Below are 27,570 nucleotides of genomic sequence, written 5' to 3' on the forward strand. Positions count from 1 at the left end.
TGGAGCGTGCAACTCCTGATCTCGGGGTTGTAAGTTCAAGCCCCACATTGGGTATAGAGATTACTTAAAAATAGAATCTTTTAGGGGCACCTGGCTGGCTCAATCGGAAGAGCATGCAACTCTTTTTTTTTTTTTTAAAGATTTTATTTATTTATTTGACAGAGATAGAGACAGCCAGCGAGAGAGGGAACACAAGCAGGGGGAGTGGGAGAGGAAGAAGCAGGCTCATAGCGGAGAAGCCTGATGTGGGGCTCAATCCCATAACGCCAGGGTCACGCCCTGAACCAAAGGCAGACCCTTAACCGGTGTGCCATCCAGGCGCCCCGGAAGAGCATGCAACTCTTGATCTTGAGGTTATGAATTCGAGCCCCATGTTGGGTGTAGAGATTACTAAAAATAAAGAAACTTAAAAAAAATATTTTTAAAAAATGTAGATCCATGTTATGTAAGTTTATTTAAAAAAAAAATAGAGCCTAGTTGTTTAGAGTATAGAGTTCTAGAATTGTAGCTAATCTTTATCTTTTATTGTTAATAAATCAAACACCCATTGAAAATAAATGTTAACTTTTTAAAACAAGCATATATTTAGTAATTATAGGAAATTAACACACATTTTAGTAAATTCAACATGAATATAATGGAATCGGATGGTACTAAATTCTAGTCCTTGTTTTGCTGTTGACCTGCTGGGTGTTTTTCATCAAGTTAGTTCCTTCTTTGTGCTTTAGTTTGTTCATCCATAAAAGTTGGGATTACATTAGATGGCCTAAATGTAGTAACTTTTAAACATTTTTAAAATCACAATTTGCAGTAAGCAGTACATTTTATACTATGACCCAGAATATCCTCCCCTCAGTACATCTGTGTTTATGAACCAGCCCTTTCTATATGGGACATTTTCTTCTATATATTTTTTAATTGGGGTAAAATTCACATAACGTTAAATTTACCGTTTTAACCATTTTAAAAGGTGTACAGTTCAGTGGCTTTTAGTACATTCACAATGTGTGTGCTCATCACCATGATCCAAGACCAGAACCCCCCATAAAAATTAGAAAAGGATGGGAGCAGTCCATTGTAGGGAGATGGGAACTGACAAAGGTAAGGAGGGCAAAAAAGAACCCCATACCCATTTAGCAGTCAGTACTTTTCCCTACCTTCCAGCTCCTGGCAACAACTAATCTCCTTTCTGTCTCTATGTACTTGCCTCTTCTGGACATTTCATATAAATAGAATCAGATAATAAGTGGCCTTTTTGTGTTCAGTTTCTTTCACTCCACTTAATGTTTTCAGGCTTCATCCGTTGTAACATGTATTAATACTTCATTCCTTTTTAACACTGCTGCAAAGATGGGTGCACAGGTTTTTGTTTCATTTCTCTTGGGAGCAGGGTTGCCAGGTCATATGGTAATTATACTTTACCTTTTGGGGAACATCCAGGCTTTTCCACATCAGCCACATCATTTTATGTTCCCACCAGTGATGCTTGAGGGCTCCAATTTTTCCTCACCATCAGTCCTTAGTTTCTGTGGTTCTTTTGTTTTTGTTTTTGTTTTTCGGTTTTTTGTTAATTATAACCATCCTAGTGAGTGTGAAGCAATCTCTAATCATTGTTTTGATTTGCATTTCCCAAATGATTTATGATGCTGAGCATCTTTTCTCATGCATATACCACCTGAAAAGAAATGTTTATTCAGGGCCTTTGCCCATTTCTTGGGCTGTTCCCAACGTTGTTGTTGAACTACGGGTTTTTGTGTCACTTGGGCTTTTGGTGTCATATCTAGTAATTCATTGCCAAATCCAAGGCCGTGAAGATTTACCCCTGTGTTTTCTTCTAAGAATTTCATAGTTTTAACTTTCACAGTTAGGTCTTTGATCCACATGGAGTACATTTTTCCATATGGTATGAGATAAACGTCTGCCTTCATTATTTTGGGTATGGTTATCCAGTTGTCCCATCATCATTTTTTAAAAAGACTTAACTTCTTTTTTCTTCTGTATGGGCCATACTTTTTTCTTTTTCTTTTTTTTTTTTTTTAGTCTGCTTTTCTTTTTCTTTTTCTTTTTCTTTTTTTTTGAAGGTTTCATTTATTGATTTGACAGAGAGAAAGATAGCCAGCGAGAGAGGGAACACAGCAGGGGGAGTGGGAGAGGACAAAGCAGGCTTCCCAGCGGAGGAGCTGGTTGCGGGGCTGGGATCATGCCCTGAGCTGAAGGCAGACACTTAACGACTGAGCCACCCAGGCACCCCTGGGCCATACTTTTTTGCTCCTTTTCGTGCCTCATAATTTCTTGTTAAAAACTGGACATTTGAATATTATAATGTGGTAACTCTGGAAATTAGATTCTCTCCAAGGGTTTGTTGTTGTTGCTTGTTGTAGCTGTTTGTTTAGTGAATTTTCTTTCTTTTCTTTTTTTTTTTTTAAGATTTATTTATTCGCGGGGCGCCTGGGTGGCTCAGTCGTTAAGTTTCTGCCTTCGGCTCAGGGCGTGATCCCAGGGACCTGGGATCGATCCCCACATCAGGCACCCTGCTGGGAGCCTGTTTCTTCCTCTCCCACTCTCCCTGCTTGTGTTCCCTCTCTCACTGGCTCTCTGTCAAATAAATAAATAAAACCTTTAGGAAAAAAAAGATTTATTTATTCTCAGAGGAGAGAGAAAGCATGAGCAGGGAGAGAGGCAGAGGGAGAGGCAGAGAGAAAATCTTAAGCAGACTCCCTGCTGAGTGCAGAGCCTGACAATCCCAGGACCCTGAGATCATGACCCAAGCCAAAACCTGGAGTGGCTTACGCAACCAACTGAGCCACCCAGGCGCCCCTATTAAGTGAATTTTCTGAACTGATTTTGTAAAGTCTGTATTATTTGCCATGTGTAGCCACTGAAATATCTATTTCATTAGCTTGGTAGCTCACTAATGATTTGGCAGAGATTTTCTTAATCACTTGTGAATAAAAAGCCTCTCCCCAGTCTTTGCAGATTCACTGTGTGTGTGTGTGTGTGCGCGCGCGCAAGTGCGTGTGTGTTGGGTCTGTCTTTACCAGGCAGTTTACAACTTTGTGCAGAGCCCGTGCAGGTCAGTGAGAGGAGAGCTTAGGGCCATCTCAGGTCTTTTCCAAGCGTGTGCCAGACACGGGCATGCAAATGGCCTTCTAGGGTCCTAGAGATATGTCAGCTTTTCAAAGGCCTTTTTCTACAAATTGTGTCATTCCCCAGCTTTCCTCCCAAGCTTTTTGGTTTGTCTGTGGTTTGCCCCAGCTGTCATCCCTGGCCCCAGACAGCAGAGGCTAATCATTTATTTGCCTTTAAAGGTTTTAGACAAATGCCTCTGCCCTGGTTAGGCAAAATAAAGTCAGACCCTTTAAGTTCATCCTTTAGGGAGCCACCAGACAGTTAAAAACAATCACAATTCTTTGAGAATGCTTCCTCTGGTACTAGGAACCTATACAGGGAATGTGGGCCATTGCCTTCAAAGCTCTTGCTGAGTAGGAGATGGAGACAGGGTAAGTTAAAACGCTACAAAACTCTCTTAACTAAGACTCAGGAGGGTTTTTTCCCTCATTAAGCATTTGCCTGGTTGTTATAAACTTTTGATTAGTTTCTAGAGTTCTGATAAAGTTGATTCTGCCGGGGTTTTTGCCACATAATTCTCTGCTTTTGTAGAGGGACAACCTTTTAGCATTCCCTACTCTGCCATTTTCGCTGATGTAACCTCTCTCTGTATATTTTTTAATGTAAGCCATGGCCCATTAATGAGCTAGGATCTACAGTTTGAAAACACTGGTCTAACATCCTTGCTGTGCAAAGAGCATGTGAACTAAGCAAGTAGAGGATTTCCATTCTAAGGGCATGTTGATGAACTATGATTATTCGTACTTTAACAAAGGGATCTAAAAATACGACAAAGTATTTTGTTCTCCCAACTTTCAGATACATTGGCAAAATTACAGTCACTTCTCACCATGTTCCTAGAATATCCAGACAAGTTTCTGAACGGGATCCCTGTTAAAAATGTATTTACCTGCACAAAGTCCTTAGACTTCAGGATGTACTATGCAATTACTTCTTAACAATGATGTTTGACTGTAGACCCTCCTATTCCTCTACTTCAGCTATGGGACATCCGGAAGAAAGCAGCCATCCAGACATTTCAGAACACCTACCAGGTGTTAGCTGTGACCTTCAATGATACAAGTGATCAGATTATTTCTGGTGGAATAGACAACGATATCAAGGTATGTTTAACATTTGTGTTACACCTGCCTTCACCTGTCTCCACCCACAGAGGTAGTCTTTTCAGACTTCTGAGATCGCGATAGCTTTGCACTTTATAGCAACTACAAGGAAGATAGTAACTTAAATCTTGTTTCTTTCTGTCCTGTCCTCATTGACTTCTAAGGCAAGGGTTGCATTCCAGCTCCTATAAATGCCATCAGGGACCAGACAGTTCCTGTGAGGCCCTGCGTGTGGAGTCTGTGAACATGAAGAGTGCGTTCCCTACCTCAAGACATTTGCAGCCTTTTTCCCCTCACTTTGTTGGCCTGCTGAGATAGCGTTGAATCAACTCTGACCTCTCAGTGTGTCTTTCTCTTTGAGACTGCGGAAAGGAAGTTTTGGAGGGACCACAGCCAAGAAAGAGGGAAGGCGGCAATGTTGTGAGAGTGGCGGCGATCCACGCAGCAGCACAGTGTAGCTCACGCTTTTGACTAATTGACTTGGGTTCTAATCCCAGTTCTGTCATTTTCTAGTTTCTTAGGAGTACAAGCAAGTTCTTTAACTTCTTTAAACCTCTTAATAACCACAATAATGTTTACCTCCTGGGGTTGTAGTGGGGATTAAATGAACTTAATGCATTAGAGCATTAGCAGAGTTTCTGGACATAGCAAATGACAGTGGATGGGAAGTGTTTTGGGGGGGCTATACAATTTGTGTCTGTCTTTACATATTGGCTTCCTTAAGTGTTTCAAAGATGTCCTTACTTTCTGTTTTACCTTTAGAGTGAGAACTGGTGGGTAAATACTCAGCTTCCTGTTGTCCCTACCTAAAAATCATGCTGTGTGCCTTTCCCTCCCTGCCTCCTTTGCTGCTACTGTGGATGAAATGTCCTTGCTTTTGTCTAAAGGTAGTCCCTTCAGTGGAAGGATTTCAACTCCTTGTCCTGTCTGGGCCCTCATGCCCTCTGGTTTCCCAGATCCTCTGTTTTCAGCCTGCTCTTCTGCTGTCTTCTCGTCAGCACTCCATTGTGCTCAGGTCTTGGCATTGGGGTGGGGGAGTCTTCCTTTCATTTCACTTCCTCGTGTTGTTGCCCTGTCTTCCCCTTCCCAGCTAGACTTCTTTTGTGGTGATGACCATAATAATGTTATCATTACCATCGGACACTTATTGTCAGTGTCAGGCATTGTTCTTTGAGCTTTCTCTTACTCGTTTAAGCTTCACAGCACCCTATGAAATAAATGCTATTAATGCCATTTTACAGATGAAGAAACTAAAGTAAGAGAAACCCAGCAAAACCCAGACTCTGGTTTCAGAGTCCTGCTCTTAATACCTATGAGAAAAGCCCCCTGATGATTGTTCTACCCTCACTGTCTTCAGTTCCTCACCCCATTTCATTCCTCCACTCCATGTCTCCTGATCACTCAGCAGTCTGGCTTCTGCCTCCATTGTTTCATTGACACCCTTCTCTTTAAGGTCACCAATGATCCTCCTCTCTTTTCCTAAATTCAGTAGATCCTTTTAGTCTTGTCTTTTCTTCTAAACAGTTGTGACAACATATTCTCCTACCCCTCTGGCATATCATTCTCAAATACCTCTGCAAGTCATTCTCTTTATATATACTTTAAATGTCATCACTTCCCAAGGTCCTTTCCTAGGTGCTTTTCTCATATATACCTTTTCCCTGGATAGTTCTCATCTAATTCCATGATTTTGTCGTCTCTATGCTGACTGTCTCCGGCGCAGATCTTCAGCTCCAGACCCCTGTATACAACCAGCCTCTCAGCATTCCCCCACTTGGATGTCCCATAATACTTGAAAATTGACTACTTCCAAAATTTAACTTCTCATCCCTTTTCTACCTTATAACTGTATGGAGAATGTGGAATCGGGCATGGGAACTTAATTAGATCATCTTACTAGCTAATGCAGTTATTTCCCAGAGAGAAGTTTAGGAGCCCATTAGCTTTAGAATCACTAGAGGGCATCTTATACACATGACGGTAGGTTAGTGACATTAAGCTATTATAATTTTCATACTTTTAAAATTATTATTAGGGGTGCCTGGCTGGCTCAGTTGGTGGAGCCTGTGACTCTTGATCTAGGAGTCATGAGTTCAAGCCCCCCCACATTGGGCATAGAGCTTACATTAAAGAAAAAAAGAAAGAATTCCCATTAAAAAAATAATAAAATTATTAAAGTTTACATATGGCAAAATGTTTGTTTAGTGTACAGTTCTGTGAAGGTTTATGCTCGCATAGATTTGTGTGGCTGCCACAAACAAGGTACAGAACAATTTCCCTCGCCCCCCAAATTTTCTAATGTTCACCTCTGTCAAACCCTCTTTCTGTTCCTAACTCATTCCAACCATTGATCTGTTCTTTGTCCTATAGTTCCTTTTTCTAGAATATCATACAAATGGAATCATACAGTATGTAACCTTTTGAGACTGGCTTCTTTTATTTTAGGTCTGAGAATTTGATGCCCTCATCTCCACTATGAGGATAGACTAGCTTGAGAATAATACTCTTGTGCTAAGAAGGCCTTCTTATGACATAGTATGCCTTATTCCACATTCTTTATCCTAGACTGTTCCTGGGTCTTCTCTAAACAGGTATATTTAATTATGCTATAGTCCTTAAGGGGTACCCGATCCCTTTTTAGGATTTGAAGGTTTTCCGTGTCCTCTCAGACACACACTGTATGTTACACCTTCTCTCAGGGTAAGCAGTTTCTGCAGATAGCTAATCTCAGCTTTGTTCTGAAGGCCAAATTTGTCTCAAATATAGAGAATGTGTAAATAAAGTTTCGTAAGTACAGTAATTACATATATCACTAGCTTTTTTCTAAAATGACGTCCTTCAGGGCTATCTGGGTGGCTCAGTCACTAGAGCATCTGACTCCTGATCTCAACTGAGGTCTTGATCTTAGGGTCATGAGTCCAAGCCCCACATTGGACTCCATGTTGGGTGTGGAGCCTACTTAGAAAATGAATGAATGAATGACCTTCATATTTCTTTGAAAAGTTCCCGGATTCTAGTTTTGCATAATTTGGTGAATTAGTTCCTACTTACCCTATATGTTGTTTTTTTCTTTTTTCTTTTTTTTTTTAAGTTTATTTATCTTTTTGTCATCTCTGCACACAATGTAAGCCTCAAACTCTTGACCCCTAGGTCAAGAGTCACATGTGCAACGCCTGGGTGGCTCAGTCAGTTAAGCGTCTGCCTTCAGCTCTGGTCATGATCTTGGGGTCCTGGGATTGAGCCTCATGTCAGTCTCCCTGCTTAGTGGGGAATCTGCTTACCCCCCACCCTTCCCCCAAGCCTGTGTGTGCACAATCTCTCTCTCAAAAAAAATAAATAAGTAAATGAGTAAATAAATAAATAAAAAGTCTGTTCTGTCTACACATATTCAAATTTTTCTGCCAGTGCTCTGTTTTCAGGAACTTTTTTTTTTATTTTAAAGATTTTATTTGTTTATTTGAGAGAGAGCAAGCAAGAGCACAGAGTGAGAGGGAAAAGCAGACTCCCTGCTGAGCAGAGAGAGCAAAGATCAGGGCTCAATCCCAGGACCCTGAGATCATGACCTAAACCGAAGGCTCAACCGACTGAGCCACCCAGACACCCCAGAATTTTTTTTTTTTTTTTTTAGAATGTACACGTACTCCAAAAACTTAGGAAAACTTTCTACTCTGCTATACTTTTTCTAGCGTGTAAACTCATGGTGTTGATGCCCATTAATCAGATGCCCAAACATTCACTGGACAACTGATTTGGGCACTTACAAAATATTTTGCTTAAATTAGTTCTTTCTGCCACAAATCCCAGATACACATTGGCCGTGAACAAACAATGTGTGCAGGCCTCAAGAAGGAAGGTCTGAAAGTGCTATAAGGGATGGCACGTTGCATCCTCTCTGAAAAAAGCTTAAGACTTCAACAATGCCTTCTCTGAAGAGGAGGAACAATAGCTTGAACAAAAAACAGCCATTTCAAGCTTTCCTGATTATTGAGGCAGCAAACATCCTGACACAAAAATGATTGTATATAAAGTGTGTTGGGTTCCACACATGAGTGCGTCATTGACCTGGAAAGTGGAGTTGTCTGCTTTATGTATTGCTTTGACATACGACACCAAACTCATTTCTAGATAAGAGAAGTTCCTTACTTAAACAGGCAGCAAAATAAAAATTTTCACTTAGAAAAACTACACGGCAGTAATAAATCAAATTTGGAGGAAATTCTGTATTATACCAATGACCTTAACAAAATTGCTGTTCTTTTTCCATATGACATTCCAGATCGTTTCTATTGACTTCAATTTTTTTTTACATAGTTGCAATCTATGTAAATATAAATACTGTTTTGTATTTTCCTATTAGCTTAATAGCTTATTATTGAAACATTTTTACATTTGGTCCTCAGAGTTATTTTTAGGAGTTGCTTAACAGTAGCTCCCAATTATTGAGGGCCTGCTGTGTAGCAGGCATCTGCTAAGCATTCTATTTGTAATCTTCCCAACAGCCATAGGACGTAAATATTGTTTTCCCCATCTTACAGATCAGAAACAGGCTTAGTGAGGGTGAGTGGCCCAATAACTCTTAGGACTTGGTCAGTCTGACCCTAAATCCTCACTCTTTCCACTCTGCTCCACTATCTAGCGAGAGGGGCAGAGAGAGAAGCAGACTCCCTTCTGAGCAGGGAGCCTGAAGCGGGACTCTATCCCAGGACGCAGACGCTTAGCCAACTGAGCCAGCCAGGCGCCCATGCTCTACTATCTCTAGCATGAGATCCATAGTGTTGCAGTATGTTTATGGGCCATAACTTAACCATTTATTTTCCCTGTTTGACAATAGGTTATTTTTAGCCAAACTATTTCTTTTACCTTTCCCACCCAGGCAGCAGTGAATCTATAATTTATCTTTCTTTTTAATAAATATGTTTTCCGTAGTGTGTGTGTGTGTACATATAACATTAAATGAACAATTTTAAGCATCTGTATTTCTGTGTATTATCTTGTTATATATATTTACGTGTAATCGTATTGCCCTTTTCAAATCATGTGTTCACTTGTTTTTCTGTAGTTCTAATAGTTTAGTTATAATTGCTAAGAATCATAGTTTAAGCATTTTTTTTTATTTTTTTAAAGATTTTATTTATTTATTTGACAGAGAGACAGCCAGCAAGAGAGGGAACATAGGCAGGGGGAGTGGGAGAGGAAGAAGCAGGCTCCCAGCGGAGGAGCCTGGTGTGGGGCTTGATCCCAAGACCCTGGGATCACGCCCTGAGCCAAAGGCAGACGCTTAACTGCTGTGCCACCCAGGTGCCCCAGTTTAAGCATTTTAAATGCTACTTAGTTTTTTAATTCCTAATACATTTAGTTATGATTTAAGAATAACCCCTGCAAATTCTTAATTTTTGTTAAACTTTATTATATATATAATATATATTATTATATATAAATTATATGTATAGCATATATTATATATATTATTATATATAAATTATATAATATAAATTATATATAAATATATAATATTTATATATTATAAATATATTATGTATAATAAATACGTTTATATTATATATAATTTATATGTGGTTATATATATGAACTATATAAGTTTTTTTTTTTTTAAGATTTTATTTATTTATTCGACAGAGATAGAGACAGCCAGCGAGAGAGGGAACACAAGCAAGAGGAGTGGGAGAGGAAGAAGCAGGCTCATAGCTGAGGAGCCTGATGTGGGGCTCGATCCCATAACGCCGGGATCACGCCCTGAGCCGAAGGCAGATGCTTAACCGCTGTGCCACCCAGGCGCCCCTGAACTTATATAAGTTTTATATATAAAGGTTATATAAGTTTATAGCCCTTTAGTCAGACATAGTAAGTTTGACTCCCTTTTTGGAAAAGCAAGAGGGGCAACTGGATGGCTCGGTTAAGTATCCGACTCTTGATTTTGGCTCAGATTGTGATCTCAGGGTCGTGAGATTGAGCCCCACGTCAGGCTCCAGTTCTGCACTGGGTGTGGAGTCTGCTTAAGATTCTCTCTTTCCGGGACGCCTGGGTGGCTCAGTTGGTTGATCATCTGCCTTCGGCTCAGGTCATGATCCCAGGGTCCTGGGATGGAGTCCCGCTTGGGGCTCCCTGCTCAGTGGGGAGCCTGCTTCTCCCTCTCCCCTCTGCCTGTCACACCCCCTGCTTGTGCTCTGTCTCTCACTCTCTCAGTCAAATAAATAAAATCTTAAAAAAGAAAAAAGAAAAAGGTTCTCTTTCCCTTTCCCTCACCCCCACTCATGCCCTCTCTCTAAAAGAAATTTAAAAAAAGACAAGAGTCTTTTTTCCTCTTGACAGAAATCCTCTATTTTGTGCTAAATACTGGGTCCACAGCTAGATTGAGAAGGGATACCAGTTTCTCCAGGCAGTTGACTCGTTAGTAACTATGTTTCTTTGCTGTTCTCAATTTGATTTCTGGGGGCACCTTTTTGTTTTTATAGGTCTGGGACTTGCGCCAAAACAAGCTAACCTACACCATGAGAGGCCATGCAGATTCAGTGACTGGCCTGAGTTTAAGTTCTGAAGGCTCTTATCTCTTGTCCAATGCAATGGACAATACAGGTAACTATGGAAAGGAAAGCTCTCCAAGGGCCCAGACACTGTGGACCGCACGGAAAGCGGGCATTGGGTGCTAGAAATGTGTACTGAGATAAATGTGGACCCAAGGAAAGAGTCAGGGTGGTTCACAGGTTTCTGCCAGGGCAGTTGGGAGAACACATTGTAATAGAAAAAGCTTTAGAAGATATTGTCAAGAAGCCAGGATTCTAGTCCCAGATACGCCATCTAATCGCCAGGCATCTTTGCATATAGCTTTTAAGACCTATTTCAGCTCTGGTATGCTGTGGAGCCAGGCAGTGTACTAGAAATTCTTGGTGATTATTAGTTTGTTGGGATCCATCCAAAGCAGTTCTCGAGCACTGTAGAGAGCACCGGACTTGAATGATGAGTAGAGCCGTTGGTATAGTTGCACTCTTTCTGCCAGTGTGTCCTCCCCGCTCCAAAGCACTGGTGGGATGGGAAATGCCCCATAAAACATTGCAACATTCTGCATTCACACAAACAGACTCTTCTCTGCTTGTTTTTGAGTTGCCCCGTGGGAGGATGGGTTTACTATAACAAAAAGGAGGGTAGATTATATGCTTAGTATTGGGAGAGCTTAGAGATGCCCCCCCTCTGATGTACAAGTTCATAGGCTTGTCAGAAACTGAAATGCTTTCACTGACATTTTGTAATGAAGACTGCGCCCAGCGCTCAGCAGGAGCCAAATAAGTAGTTCTTGAATGAATGAACACCCTTACTTTCTGGCTGTATTCTCAGCTCCATAGCACTTTCACACCTATCTTCAGTTTCTCTGCCTGTCTGAATCCTAGGACTGTTACGTTTATTACACTCAGTTAAAATGACATCACTTGAATTCCACTATTGATATAGCACTTATTAACAACAGCTATAGCCACTGCTTACCATGCGTGTTTATATCCTGATTTTCATGTATTTACCATTGACTAGTTCTAGCATTGTTCACAGTAAGGAAAGATGAAGTTCCCTAAATGGTTATTAAAATAATAAGAATTTTTTGGGGCGCCTGGGTGGCACAGCGGTTAAGCGTCTGCCTTTGGCTCAGGGCGTGATCCCGGCGTTATGGGATCGAGCCCCACATCAGGCTCCTCCGCTATGAGCCTGCTTCTTCCTCTCCCACTCCCCCTGCTTGTGTTCCCTCTCTCGCTGGCTGTCTCTATCTCTGTCAAATAAATAAATAAAATCTTTAAAATAATAATAATAATAATAATTTTTTGTTATGGCTATATAATAAAATTACAAAATCCTTATTTTTGTCTATTACCTCCACTCTTTTAGAGCCCTATCACATGTATCGTCTTATTTGATCCTTAAAGTATTCTTGTAAAAAAGAAAAAAAACAAGTAGTATTCTCATTTTACGGAGGAGAGCAAAACATAACCTCACTTTTTACCTGATACCACCCATACGTGTAACAGAGCTAGAATGAGAATCAGAGTTCCCTTTTTCTAATTATTAGTACTCAGTATATTTGACCTTGCTCAAGTTTAGACTGTCAGGTGTCCCTATGAGCAAAATTAGTCCTGAGTTTGGTTTTTATAGATTGTCACAATAGTCAGTGGTTTTTAGATTGTCATATTAAGGCTTTGTTAGATGTGGCTTTTTTGGGTTGGCAGAGGAATCATTTGCCAATGTTTAGTTGAAATTAATGTCACACCCAGCTACTTTCTGTTGCAAACCCCCAACAATGCATTTGGCATTTCCCCTTCCTGCCCCCTCCACTTTCCACTGTGTCCTTAGACCCCGTTAATGGAATTTGAATGCATTTTATGTCTTTAGGGCGAAAAAAAAGAGCCTTACCATCTACCTTATAATAAACCGTGTTGGCCTTCGTTCGCCCAGGAAAAACAGCATTTGTCATTGACATGACACTGATTCCAGCTGGATTTTCAGGAGGCCTCTGGCCCATAACTGTTTTGCTCTGTTTATAGTGCGGGTCTGGGATGTCCGGCCATTTGCTCCCAAAGAGAGGTGTGTGAAGATATTTCAAGGAAATGTGCACAACTTTGAGAAGGTGAGTTCTGCATAGAGGAGTTTTACTGTCTATTTTACTGTCTGTTTGAGTCTGTTTGACCCAAAGATACATTTGAGATGGTGCTAAGACCAATATTTATATACATCAAATCATTATGTTGTACACCTAAACTAAAACAACATTCTATGTCACTTATATCTCACTTCGGGGGGGGGGGTTGCTAAGGATAGAGAGCAGTAGGGGCGCCTGGGTGGCTCAGTTGTTAAGCGTCTGCCTTCGGCTCAGGGCGTGATCCCGGCGTTATGGGATCGAGCCCCACATCAGGCTCCTCTGCTATGAGCCTGCTTCTTCCTCTCCCACTCCCCCTGCTTGTGTTCCCTCTCTCGCTGGCTGTCTCTATCTCTGTCGAATAAATAAAATCTTAAAAAAAAAAAAAAAAAAAAAAGAGGGCAGTAGCTCTGCGAAGAAGGGGCTGCATTCCAGTTAACACTCTTCTCCATCAAAATTGTTCTTGCCAGAAATAAAATTAATTGAAGCATAGGGATGAAGACAGTCACATAGGTAGATAGTGATGGGACCCTCTTTTTTTTTTTTAAGATTTTAAGATTAATTTAAGATTTCTGACTTCAACAAGATAATCTTATCCTTTTAGTTCCTTAGAAACTTTGACCCTCGAGTCAGTGTTCCATATGGAACCCAGACTTCCTGGCTCTTACCTTCCCAGTGACCAGCTCTTAGGGCCCTGAGAATACATTCCTCTCCTCAGTAAGGACCATGGCCCAAAGTTTGAGAGAAATTTTTTCTGTACTCTCAAGTCCTAGGTCAGCTCTTGATAGCAGCTTCTCCTCCAGATAATTTGTTAATAGAGACGTATGGTTTTCTTTCGAGAGTCTGTTTGATTAAGTTTCACTTTATAAATCAAATCTTAGGGCGCCTGGGTGGCTCAGTCAGTTAAGTGTCTGCCTTTGGCTCAGGTCATGATCCCAGGGTCCTGGGATCGAGTTCTGCATTGGGCTCCCTGCTCTGCAGGGAGTCTGCTTCTCTCTCTGCCCCTTTCCCCACTCTTTCTCTCTCTCTCACTCTCTCTCCCAAATAAATAAAATCTAAAAAAAAATTTTTTTTAATAAATCAAATCTTATTTTTTGTTGAGTTTGGTTTTATTTTTATTTTCCTTCAAAATAAAATTATTAATGAGGATCAAAATAAATGGAGCAAAGGGAGCCTCCATTTTAGGCAGAATAAAATTTTGTTGCCGGGCCTACTCTTAATTTACTGTAAATTAAGCATTTTCTACAGTTGGTTTGTATGTTACATGAAATAAAGTATGGTTCTTATGCCACAGAATAAAGAGAATAAAGGCCACAGAATTTAAAGTCTGAGGGCGCCTGGGTGGCTCAGTGGGTTAAGCGTCCGACTCTTGATTTTGACTCAGATGATGATCTCAGGGTTGTGGGATCAAGCCCTACAGTGGGCCGCGCACTAGGCGTGGAACCTGCTTAAGATGTTCTCTCTCCCTCTTCCCCTCCCTCCCCTCAAAAAAAAAGAAAGACAGAAATTTAAAGTTTTTGTGATTTTATAGTCTAATAAAGAGGGGTTTGATACATTATTGTATTCATTGAATTCCTGCTTATTCATCTTTATAGAATCTTCTGAGATGCTCTTGGTCACCTGATGGAAGCAAGATAGCAGCTGGTTCAGCTGACAGGTAAGGATTACCGGGTGCGAGGGGAAGAATGATGGCTCCGCGGTACCTTGTCGTGTGTAATGCATTAAGTGCCGATAGTGAGCTGGAGCGGACACCGTTATAGCTGTCCTCAGAGAGGAGGCCGGCCGTGTGCAGTGTGCGGGGCTTGAAGATCACATCAGACAAGCACATCATTTCTGCTCCGTGGATACATTTTTGACCTGGAGGTTAAACACTTTCTTCACTTCTGTTGGGTTCCCTTTGCCATCAAAGTAAAATCTAGACTCCTCCTGGCCCCAGTTTCCTTCATCAGATTCTTCTGCTGTGTTTCGGCTCATTCACATACGTGTTGTGTACTCACCTCTCCCACCATTGCCACAGGACTTCACTCACATGGAACTTTCCCTGTCCTAACACCCCTTGTGCCTCCAGGCTTCTCTCTCCTGTCGCCTCTTCTCCATTCTCTAGACTTTTGTATCTCTCTAGAAATCACCTCTGTGTTCTGTCTGTAAACTTTCCCCGGCCCCCTCTCTCCCTTTCCTGCGGGGTAGCACTCTCTCTCTACTCTGCACTGTTGTCACACCTTACACATCTAACCTTTACCAGCATTCATTACATTTTACAGTAAGACAAACAGTGGGGCACCCTCACTAAATTTTTTGCTGCCAGAGGTCAGGGAATGAGTCTTAGTCATCTGGAACCCAGAGCGGTATTTGACCTGTTCTGAGCACTTAGTGAATATTACATGAATGAATTCCTAGCTCGAGGATGACAGTCACACCTTAGCCTGCATATCAACTCAGCTGTTGGTAATGGCTGCCCGTGTTCAGGATGGTTCAGAGCAGGGTGTGGGTACAATAGGAAAAGCGCCATGATTGCTAGATGTGGGTTGTGGCAGCATGTGAGCTAGGTATTTTCCAATCCCAAACTGAATTCAGAGACTGTGATACTTTCCTAGTTGTCAGTTTAAACTGGCTCAGCCATTTGCTGATGAATTAGAAAGAGAAGGGAGATGAGGCGCCTGGGTGGCTCAGTCAGCTAAGTGTCCACCTTCTGCTTGGGTCGTGATCCCAGGATTCTGGGATCAAGCCCCGTATCAGGCTCCCTGCTCAGTGGAGAGTCTGCTTCTCCCTCTCCTTCTGCCCCTCCTTTCTGCTCTTGCTCTCTCTCTGTCACGCTGTCTCTCAAATAAATAAATAAAATCTTTAAAAAAAAAAAAAGAGAAGGGAGAGAATTCTTCTGTCTGATGTTGCTGCATTCGGTCTGTCTATGGCGACCTGTCCTTGGGAGGGAGTCAGAAGTGGGGATGCAGGTGCCATGCCCACAGGTGCAGAATGGTGAAGAATGATAAGGCACTCTGATGTCAGACTCTGGGTTTAGCTTCCACTGGGAGACGTCCTAACCCTTTTTAGCTTAACCCCATCTTTCTCTCCACTTAGAGATTTTCCTACTACCCTTCTAAAACAGGCACCATCTTATAAACATGAGGCCTTTCCTGGACTAGCTTGGGCTCTCGGCATGTTTCAGAGTTTTCTCCTCTATTTGGGACCCTAGCACAGCCATAGAGAAACCTCACCTTGGTCTGTTCCCACACCTTGTTGCTTGTGAACAATGCTGAACATATCTGAAGATTCCAGAGTCCACTTTTTTTTTCCCCTGACAATTTGAATGCTGGGATAAAAGGACAAGTAGTAAGGTGTTTTCTGGGGGTCAAGGGTCCAGGTCAAACAGTGCCACATTGATGGTTTACATCCTTGTGGTGTAGAAAGCTGCCTTACGGAGGGAATCTAAGGAATTTTCAGTAGTCAGGTTGCTAAGGAAGGCCTTAAGAAACAGGCCCACAGCCTAAGGTGCATTCTGGAAGAGTAAGAACCGTTCTAAGTGTTTTTACATCATTTTCAGCAGATATCTTTTTTATGTAGTTAAGCTTTCAAATGATATTTGCCTAAGCTTTTCTTCTGAGCAGTTTGTTTCTGCCATTGGCCCTTTCTGACTTTCAGTGTCCTCTTCCCTCTTTCCCTCCCCACTGTTCCTTTAAACCTGACATGTGGGCCTCATGGCTCTGGTCTGGGCACAGGCTGTGTGTCTCCCTGCTGGGGTTGGCGACGTTTCACAGGCCACCTCGCCAATTAGCCCCAAGTCAACAGGCAGCTCTGTTATATAAGGAACCTGGTTCCTGCTGAATGTGGCCGTGCCAAGTAAGGGGAGGACAAGGAACCCCTCTAAATTTAGCATCTAATTGGTGGCCATGGAGAGTGAGGCCTTCAAGTAAACCCTTGGAGATCTGGGGTTCGGCTGGCTTTTATGTGCCTGGGAAATGTATCCTCAGAAAATTGTTTTTCAGCTTGGCCTGGATTTGGCAAGTTTCCCCTCTCTACTTGCAAATCACCTCCCTCCTCATGTTCAAAATCAAAACCCTTCAACAGTTCCCATCCAGGACTGTGGGAAGACTGGTCAGTCTGTCTGCCATGAGTGAGTGAGTCAGCCTATTGTCTTCATGTCCGGCTGTTGTGAGGATGAATGTATTCGTCATCACAACAGCTGTCGTTCTGTGTGCCACATGCTTCGCATCCATCGTCTCACCATACCTCCCAACCAAGCTGCAGGCTCAGTGTGATCTCCAGCATCGCGATTAAGGAGAGAGGAGCTCAAGAGAAGTTACAGACTCGTCTAAGGTTACTTAATGAGTAACTGGGTGCCTGAGACTTGAGCCCGGGTCTTTCGGACTCCTGAGCTCAGACTTTGTTACTCTGCCGTATCATCCTGGGCTGGGTTCGTGAGAGCATTATTTGCGCACAGCAAGAAAGAAGACCATAGGGAGAGCATGAACATCAGAGCCAAGGAGTCTGGAGACAGATGGGCTTCCTGCTTCCCTCCATCTTGCTTGGAAGTTTTATTTCGTTCCTATGGAGTCTAGTCCTTGAGAGCTAAACGGTGCGATAGTCCAAAAGTGTAATGCCGCATCAGCACCAGGCATTTTATAATCACGTACTGGTGACTGTACCCTTTTAGGTGTTGACTTAACAAAACAAATTGCGAATAATGTTTATAACTTGCTTGAAAACCACCAGCCCTTTAAATTTACCAATAGATTGTTTTTGCGTGGTCATATGAAGATCGTGTCTCGTTATTTTACCCTTCAGCCCAAAGTGACCCAAGCAACGTTGACAGTCAAAAGAACTTCTGAGGGGTGAGGGGAAGTAGAAGATGTTTGAGGGTGGTAAGAGAAAGGCGAATCCTGGAATATATTCAGAGTTCTTGTTTTAGTGCTGCCACTGAGCCACTGATGAACTGTTGTCACCTTGGAAGAGTCACTGTACCTTAGCTTTCGTATCTGTAAAATGAGTTCAGACTAGCTGGCCTGGTCATGGGATTCCCATGAATTCAGTGCAAGATTGGGTCAAGTATGTATTTGGGTTGTGTTATATCGCAGAAATTTTCTGTCCCTTCTCTGGGCTCTGTGATTTGAAGGCAGTACAAGCTCCAGTGGATCTGCGGCCTAGGCCCCCAGCCCGCCGCGAGTTGGGTTACCTGTGAGACCTCCTGGCTGAGTATCAGGTGCTCTTTGAAGATTTCTGTGTGGGGACCGTAGGAAAAACTGTCTTTCTTCTCCATGTTCTTTCCCATCACAAAAGCTTCTGCTTGAAATACCAGTAATGCTTATAGTTTTAGTTACTCCTGTATCTCTGTTCAGCTACTCAAGGGCAGGGTCCGTCCCTTATTCAGAATCTGTATTTCTAGTTTCTAAATGCCAGAACACGGTTCGGTAAATATGGGGTAAATAAGTAAATCTTTGCTTCCATTTCTCTTAAAAAGCCATGCCTCTTCCCTCCCCTCAGCTCTAGGTAGCTTTAGCGTTGCTCCTTATGATACCTTGCAGGTTTGTGTACGTGTGGGATACCACAAGCCGGAGGATTTTGTATAAGCTGCCCGGACATGCTGGCTCCATCAATGAAGTGGCTTTCCACCCCGATGAGCCCATCAGTAAGTCTGTCCTGACTTTGGGGAAAGGGAAACTGTGGGAATCTCCCTAAAGGGGCCCTGGAAATACAAAGGCAGAGGTGGTATCTGTTGTATGTGTTTCCATGTAGTCTTTATGGCTGTTATTGACAGTCTCTTCATGGTTTTAAATGGTGATGGGAAAAACATGTTCCATTTTCTTCTTAATCGCAGAGGGAGACTGGTTAATCTCTTTCTAGTTCTCTTGAGTTTACATGCTTCAAGTCTGTGTTTCAGTGATGTATTTGGATACATAATATTTCTTAATATTCAGCTATAAATTGCAACTTAACATTTTATTGACTGGCTAATTAAACAGGGGGCCTTGAATTTAAGGAGAGAATGTAACTCTCTCCAGGGCTAACTATAACAACCAGAAACACATTTACAAAATGACTGGCACAGACATTGATTCTTCCCTAGAATGGCTGAGAAGGTCTTTTTCACAGGGTTTGGCTGACATGGGACATCAGGGTTTAGACCCTGATAATGCATTTCCCATAGCACAGGCCACCCTTGTGGTTTCAAGAGGACTTGGATTGAAAAGCCAGGCTACAGTTTCCTGTGACTAGTGTTGAAGACGAGGGGAATTTAAGCTAAATCCAATTGCTCTTTTATACCAAAATTGGCTCTTGACACAAGAGTCCTTGAGCACCAAGTCTCCTTGAGCCTTCATTAGTTCCCGTTATCTTCTCCATTATCTTCACCTCAGTTCTCTCAGCATCCAGCGACAAGAGACTGTATATGGGGGAGATTCAGTGAAGATACGGAATGGAAGAGCCGACGGCTGCTTGACCCTGAGACCTCAGGCGGCATAAGTGGCATCCAGCGGTGCCCAGGCCAGCAGCCTCCCTTTGGATGAAGATCATTCCTAACAAAGAGCAAGGAGGAGGTGGCCGTATTCCAGCAACCACTGGTATCCCATTCCACCAGGATGATTAAGGCAAGCTGATGGTGGCCTCCAAAAACCACCAGCCAGATTTCAGGGACTGTTTGGGTTTTTTCCTCTTTTTTTTTTTTCTTTTCTTTTTTTTTAAAGTAAGATTTCTTCAAAGAGACAGACATGGGTTGGTTTGTAGTTTCCTGTTTCCTGATCCAGACCGAAAACAGGGAATGTGACTGAAATTTATTTGTGGGGATTTTTTTTAATTCAATAACTGGCTTGTATGATATTTTTCTTTCTGTGTTTCTCTGAGTCATTTTGTATTAAAAAACCAAATAGATGCCTTTTTACAAGAGCCATGTGGATTGGATTTATTGCTGTCTTGTCTTTGAACGTTGATCACTATAAATCTGAACTGGGCATGATGTGGCCAGGTGGATACAATCCATTTAAACTTCCAAGATGCTGTTTACAGGGATGTTTAGGGCTTCCCCCCACCCCTTTTCATCTTCTTAGATTTACTCCCATGAAGATCTATTCCCAGAGAATAATTATCCATAAAAATTTCTCTCCTACTAGACACGTAGCAGTCAAGAGGTGATAAAGTCTAAAAGAACCTAGTTTTTGTATACTTTGACATGATCTTTAATGAACAGGATCTGTTTCTACTCTGCCTCCTGCCAAAAGCACTGTTCTGAGCAGCGGTCCCTGCAGTCAGGGTCCCTAAAGTGGGCATTTGATGGGGAGCAGCCTCAGCCAGTAGGAGCGGCCGGCTGGAATGCTGCGGCAAACTTAACTCAGAAGGAAGATGAGCAAGTTGTGGTGTAACTGAACCATGACATCGTCGGGGTCTTTTTCGTGCTTCTGCTTCCTTGTCTGTCTTACCTAAACTGACAGGGACATTAAGAAATGCTATTAGTTGCTTTTTACCCTCAAAACAGGTTACTGTCTCCCTGGATCACTGGATGACTGCGCCCAGCACACACACTGGCACTGACGAATCCCATCTGGCACGGGGACACGGGGTGTGTCTTCTCGGAACCTCCTGTCTCAACCCAGAGGTCTTCACATCTACCCCGTTTGGAACATGTTTGGTTTTATACATTTACCTCCCAAACCCGAATCATTTGTTTATCTCAAGTTGTAAGGGAGAGAGGATAGTTTTAAGTGAGCACACGTCCAAGATTTATTTAAGTCCTTAATGAAGGAACCAACAGGATGGTAAAGCTGTCAAACCAATTACTTTATTAATAGAGTGAATGAAATTTGAATAAAATGCACTGGAAACAAAGTAATTTATTTTGCCCACCGGAGTTCAGGAAGTCTCACAGGTGATGGGATCATGCTCAGATTGGAACTTAGAGAATGGGTAAGGGCATTGCCAAGTGGACAAAGAACATGTGCATTCCAAGAAACTGCAGGCCCAAGCTTGAAAGCTTAGTGCATTTCCTGAACTAAAAGAATTTCAGCTTGGTCAGAGGGGGGGACAGGAAAGTTGCAGAGTTAAGTTGGAGCCAAATCCTGGTGAGTTTGTCCTTCATGTACGAGATCCTATAGGTTAAGGTTTCCTAAAGTATATTGCACAGGACAGTTTCCCCAATACGTTAGGGACATTGGGATATGAAGAGCCCATGCTCAGATAAGTTTGGGGAAAACTAGGTTAAAGTACAATCAGTTTCTTTACTGCAGAACTGCTCAGAGCCTTTAAAACACAAACTATAGGGCCTCCCGGGTGGCTCTGCCTTCGGCTCAGGTCATGATCCCAGGGTCCTGGAATGGAGTCCCACATCAGGCTCCTTGCTCAGTGGGGAGCCTGCTTCTCCCTCTCCCTCTGCCTGCCGCTCCCCCTGCTTATGCTCTCTCTCACTATCTCTCTCTGTGTCAAATAAATATTTTTTTAAAACATACACAAACTATAGGGGGATCTTCACAGGAAATGGTGACTCAGATTTCCGGCATGAGCAATAATTATACAGAAGGTTATGCCTTTAACCAGAACAGGTTTGGCCAAAAATGGTTTGCAAGCTACTCTTCACACCTGTAGCACTCTCATACGTTACTCCTGAATCCCTCTCAAGCACCAGGCCCCTCCCCACCCCCGTCTCTCTCTTGGCTTAGGGGAGAACAAGACTTGAACCCTAGCACTGCGCTTTCAAAGCCTACCAGTCCCTTGGGAAGTTGGCTGTGACTGGGAGGAACCAAGGCCCTGGAAACTGCAAGGGCTTTCCTCTAACCTCAGCCTCTTTGCCCCTCCCAAGTGCCTTCTTCACAGGCTGGATAGAAGCCATTACCAGGAAATAGCAGCACCATTTAGAATTTGAAGGGAATAGCGGCCCCAGCCTGGGAATAAAGATTTGAGTATAAAACATCCCCAGAGGGTGCAAATTGTATTCTCACTTTGGGAGAGATAGATTGCTCCCGAATGAGTAATGGCATCTCTGGTTTTCAGTTAATTTCCCTTTATGACTTCCACAGTCTCTAGCACTTAATACCATTGGCACTTAAAGAGCCAAATCTTTTTTTCCCACTGGGTGGTTGAGTCTTGTGGGCTGAGCTCTGAGGGAGGGGGATTTGGACAGGTCAGGAATCTGATCAGAGTTGCTTCTTCACAGCAAAATTCCAGTTATTTGCTTCTCACTAAATAGACCTGGAGTCTGCTGCTGGTTAATAACTCAGGAGTGCGTGGACGGGAAACTGAGGTGCGAGAAAGAGAGCTCTGCAATTTGGGGCTGCAGCCAGTGGAGCCGTAGGGAAAGGCCATTAGGCCATTTGAGTTAGGACAGAATTGCTCTTTCCAAGAGACTTTAGGGCTTGACAGCTGTGTTCCAGGACAAAAGAAGGGGCCAGACTTAAAAGACAGCCCCTATTCTTGTGGGACTAAATGAAGCCGAGTCTGAGCTTTGAGCCTGCCCTCTGCCCTCTGGTCAATTGTCTCAGTATCCCAGACCCACCCCCTCTGCATCAAGCCCTGAGCTCTCCCAAACTCCCTTTCTTCTAGGCTTCAACTTCTTTTCTTCACTTGCCTCTGACACCCACCTAGACTCTTAGATCTTCTTTAACTTTTATCCTCTAGATCAGTTGTTCTCAACTCAGCAGTTTTGCCCCCCAACGGACATTTGGCAATGTCTGGAGACTTCTGATTGTCACAAGCAGAGGGAGGGATGCTACGTGCGTCTAGTGGCTAGGAGCCAGAATCGCTCGAAGAATTAGGTGCTCCGAAATGTCAGTGATGCTCTTGAGAAACCCTGCTCCAGAACAGTGATTCTCGAAGTGTGCTCTCTGGGACAGCGGCAGCAGTATCACCTGAGACAGAATACGCTAGAAATGCACATTCTAGAGCCCCACCTGAGACCTACTGCACCGGAAATTTAGGGGGAAGGAAGTCTTTGGTGATTTGTTTTTACAAGCCCTGCAAGTGATTCTGATGCAAGCTGGCAAGCCACGGCTCCACAGGCTCAGAGACTTGTAACCTTTCCTAGGAGAGCCACAGAGGCTTCTGTTTACTCATTAATAGCTGCCCCTAAGTATTTACTTAGCTGTTCTTTCTGGCTCAGGGCTGTACATGCATTATCTCATTTGATTGTCACAAACGGGGCAACAGGTTCAAAGAGAAGAAACACCCAAGATAACCAGCTAGTAGGTAGGAAAGCCAGAATGTGAACCTAGCTGGAGCTCTTACCCCATCACCACAATGTAGTCGTAGTGGCTTTTAACCTTGAATGCACATTAGAATCAGCTGGGGAGTCTTTAAAACTCCAGATACTTAGATCACACCCCAGGCCAGTCAAATCGGAATCTCTGGGGTGAGCATGAGTATTTTCTTAAAGCTTCCGTAGGTGACTGCAATATGAAATCAAGGTTAAGGACATTAGCATGAGCCATGGCTACAGCGTTAGCCAGCAGGGCAGCATAAAGCCTGCCCTGACTTCCCCTGCCACTGCTTGGCTCTCCAGGAAACCTCTGCTCTGTGTGAGCTTACATCCACTTCTCCCAAGTCCATGGCTGAGCTAAAACTGCGGATCTTGGCCAGAGAGCAGAGGGAGATCACTGTAATCAGTGATCATCTCTGCCTGCCCACCTGGGGCTTTGTTGAGGGGAAAAAAGACCCGTGACTTCCCGTCAGAACTCCAGGGATATTGGGGTGCTGGGTGGCTCAAATGGTTGGGCGTCTGTCTTTGGCTCGGGTCATGATCCCAGCAGCTTGAGATCAAGCCCCACATTCTTCAGGTTCCCTGCTCAGTGGGGAGCCTGCTTCTTCCTGTACTTCTGCCATTCCCTCCGCCTGTGCTCTCTGGCTCTCTACCTCTCTGTCAAATAAACAAATAAAATCTTAAAAAACAAAACAAAATGAAAAACAGGGATAGCATCCAAAGTTGCTAGAGCTAGAAAGGGCCTTCCAGGTGCTTAGGTCATCGGGTCCGACCTCAGATTACAGGAAGGGAAACTGAGAGCAGATACAGGTTTCCCAAAGTTTTATCCTTGGGAATTTCCCAATGCATATTATCAAGTCGGGTTTTGCTCACTCAGGAAGGAGTTATTTAACACCCCTCTGTGACAGGTGCTGTGCTAGGCTCTGAGAATACAGAAATGACAGAGTCATAGTTCCTTTGGGAGTTCCCAGGGCAGAATGGTGGGGAGAAAAACAAAAGCCAGGGCCTCTCAAACTTTTCCCCTTGAGTGTCTTTACACTCGAGAATGAACTGGGGCAGAAGGAGAGACTTGTAATCGATAAATTTGAAATGTTACCTTAAATCTAAAATGTAAGATCCCCGCACCAACTTATTATTTTGAAAATTTTTGAACAAAAATTGAGAGATTAATATAGTGAATATATGCCCCACCTAGATTCAATAATTCAGTAATCTGTCTCTGTCACACGCACGTGTATACAACTTTCAGTGACTATTGAGAGTACTAGACATCATAATTCTTCACTCCCAAATATTCCCAAATACTTCAGCCAGCATCTCCTAAGAATTTTCTTCCATAACCACAGTAAAATTACCACACCTATGAAAATTAGCAGCAATTTCGTAATACCATATAATGATCATATTAAAATTTCTTCCATATCAAAAATTTTATAGGGGCATCTGGGTGGCTCAGTCGATTAAGCTTCTGCCTTCAGCTCAGGTCATGATCCCAGGGTTCTGGGATCGAGTCCCGTATCTGCCTCCCTGCTCCACGGGGAATCTGCTTGTCCCTTCTCTCTGCCCGCCGCTCCCCCTGCTTGTGTTCTCTCTCTCTCTCTCTGACAAATAAATAAAATCTAAAAACAAAAAAAAAAAACAAAAAGCAACTGAATCAGAGCTGCCCACAGATAGCACGATAGAGTTCCTCCCCTCTGGAGCTGTCCCTTAAGCAGAAGCGGGGCGACCATTTCAGAAATGTCTGTGTTGTATCAATTTAGAGGGTTCGAGTGGCTCATAGAATCCCGGGGAGTCTATTACAAAGTACCTGTGAGCAGGTCCTGCCTGCAGAGATTGGGTTCGAGCCGGGCTGGTTCAGGTGCAGGTGTCTGCCCACTAACCCTGGGAGCCACGGGATTAGAGGACCCCTTTCTAGCTCCACTGTTCCGTGATTGTAGATGCCGTTTGCCTCAGACTCTAAGATGGTAATTTTAGGATTCAGTGAATTATTTGTTGTGAAAAGGACGTCTGGGGGAGGCGTGAGAACCCAGCCAGGGATTGGGAATCCTGACAGCCTGGGGTCAGGAGGCCTGAGCTAACCCTGCCCGTCTTCCTATCCCCAGGCCCCCACCCCCCACCCCGACAAGTGCAGCCCCAGCACAGCATCATGGGGCTGATTGGAGGGGCCATCTCGTCGTGTCCCTGGCCCAGCTGGCCTGAGGGCAGACTTTAACTAGAAGCCCACATGGCCATCAGGGGCTAGCGGAAAGGGAGATCTGCTTTGGCTGTCCACAGAGGCTGTGCTAGGGGTTCTGGACCCCACTGCCCCCAGACCAGGAGACGACCCTTTCTATGAGCTCTTTGGGGTCTTCCGACCTAGACCCTGCCTGTTCACCCTCTTCCTTTTCTCTCAACCATTCCTTCTTAGCAGAGTTTTGTGTTTTTTTTTTTTTTTCCTTTTTAGATTTGCTCTAAAACTGAAATTTTGGAGCCAGTTGGTTGGAGAGGAGTGGTGGCAGTAAGGAGGCAAGAGGAGGTAAAAAGTATGTGCAGAAGTTAAAGAAAAGAAAGGGTCACAGTTCCTGAAACACACCTTGCTGTTCGACGCTTGTGTGTCTGCATTTCTTTTTCTGCCTGGCAGCCTAAACCTGAGTCCGCACCACCGTTTCTCTGAAGCTTTCCATCACGACCTAATCGCGAGCAGAGTTAACCTCTCTCTCCACCATTCCATCCCTGCACCTTGTAGGCGCGCTGCCACTCTATGCACCGCTACTAACTACCTGCTTGTCTGTCCTGCCCCCCCCCCCCCCGTCTCCCATGACAGGCCCAAGAGTCACCAACTCAGGTGCTGTCGGGCCACAGAGGGAAGGCAGATGGGCGAAACCGCTGGGTTTAAGAAGATAAGCAGTGGGGGCGCCTGGCGGGCTCAGTCAGTGGAGCACATGACACTTGATCTCAGGGTTGTTGGTTCGAGCCCCACATTGGGTGTAGAGATTACTTAAAAAAAGGAAGAAGAAGAAGAAGAAGAAGAAGAAGAAGAAGAAGAAGAAGAAGAAGCAGTAGACGATGCCACCCTGTTGGCCAGTGTGCTAACCCCCAAGCCTTTATCCCGAGGATTCCTGGGGGCACCTGTCCTCTTCTCTTGCAACTCCAGAGCTCCTAGCGCAGTGCCCGGTGCAGTCATGGAACTGCCCCGGAGGTCTGGAGACCCAGCTCTCTTAATGTGCTGTGTGACTTAACAGAACTCACACGGCCTCTCTGCCCTTCAGGTTCTCCCCTTCTTTGTCTCTCCCCTCTTCCAAAAAGGCCCCTCGAAGCTCATCTAGGCCAGTAGTCTTCCCACGGTGTCCCTGAGAGACCTCGCATTGAGCTGCTGACCAGGAGGCCTTCACAGGAGGTAAGGACAGACCGACAGAGCAGGCTGCCGATCCTCTTTCCCCAAACACACCAGAGCCATCCACTTTGGTGCTTTGGAGATGTATGATTTCTTTGGAAGAAAAAGTTCTGTAAAAAAGAAGAGCTTGAAAAAGGCAAGGAACACACAGGAACGCCCCAGGTCAAGTAGTTCTGCCTGGGGGCAAATCTTGATTCTGCCGTGTCCCTGTCGTGGGCAAGTGCTCAAGCCTCTCTGAGCCTCAGTTTCCCCGTCTGGAAAAAGGGGGTGGTGATGATAGCACCTACCTGAAAGGCGTGTTGGGAGCTTACTGAGTTCCTGCGGAGAAATTGCTCAGAACGGTGGCTGGCCCAGAATGCTGAAGAGACATGAGCCATTGCGATATCTACACAATACATTTGGTCTTTGCCCTGCTTCTGAGATCTAAAACTCCTGGAATTTCCTCAGTGATAGGACTGCCTTTTCTTATTCGTGAGACCCCTTGGATCACATCTGTGTTTGTTCTAATGAGGTGACTTCGGATAGGACCCCCAACAGACTCAGGTTGGGGCTGATCAGCAGACAGACCAAGTGATCAGAGGGGAAGCTCAGCGGCTCCCACTCATCTCTGGGAAGACCTGGGTGGCCGAGGGCTGCAGACTGAACTCCCCAAAAGCTCGGGAGCAATGAGATCCAGAGCAGCTTCCGGGCTGGTGCTAGGAAGCTGGTGCACCCTAACCCCACAGGGACAGAAGTGTCCGGGACCCTTCCAGACGTCGCCTTACCTACCTCGACATCTGGCTGTTCATTCGTATTCTTTATAAGAAACCAGTAAAGGTAAATCGAGTACCTTCCTGAGTTCTGTGAGTTGTTCACAAGCGAATTATGGAGCCTGAGGAGGAGGTCCTGGGGACCCCCGAGTTAGAGCTGGTTGGTGAGAAGCAGGGGTGACCAGAGACCGCGCTGGCATCCGCAGTGCAGGCGGGCTCGTGGGACTGACCCTTCAGCTGCGGGGCTGCGCTCCTTCTGGGTCTTCAGGGTCCCAACCAAAGCGAATTGACGGACAATCAGCTGGTGTTGGAGAATAGGGTGGTGTCAGAAAACACCCCAGAGGGGCGCCTGGGTAGCACAGTCGTGAAGCGTCTGCCTTCGGCTCAGGGCGTGATCCCGGCGTTCTGGGATC

The 27,570-nt window shown here is 44.0% G+C and overlaps 1 protein-coding gene across 1 annotated transcript in view; it reads left to right on the forward strand.

Moving 5' to 3' along the window:
• The window catches only part of SNRNP40 (small nuclear ribonucleoprotein U5 subunit 40), a 34,764-nt gene extending 15,024 nt beyond the window's left edge, over positions 1–19,740 (forward strand). Inside the window, exons 5-10 of the mRNA XM_045782358.2 lie at positions 4,110–4,232; positions 10,706–10,826; positions 12,776–12,858; positions 14,463–14,524; positions 18,384–18,487; positions 19,215–19,740. Coding sequence (XP_045638314.1) covers positions 4,110–4,232; positions 10,706–10,826; positions 12,776–12,858; positions 14,463–14,524; positions 18,384–18,487; positions 19,215–19,264 — 543 coding nt within the window. The 3' untranslated portion in view covers positions 19,265–19,740. The remainder of the gene's footprint in view (positions 1–4,109; positions 4,233–10,705; positions 10,827–12,775; positions 12,859–14,462; positions 14,525–18,383; positions 18,488–19,214) is intronic.
• Positions 19,741–27,570: the final 7,830 nt, after the last annotated feature.

The sequence above is a fragment of the Ursus americanus genome, chromosome 33 (genome assembly GCF_024610735.1).
Source record: "Ursus americanus isolate L20-20 chromosome 33, mUrsAme1.1.p, whole genome shotgun sequence".
In the NCBI taxonomy this organism is placed as follows: Eukaryota; Metazoa; Chordata; class Mammalia; order Carnivora; family Ursidae; genus Ursus; species Ursus americanus.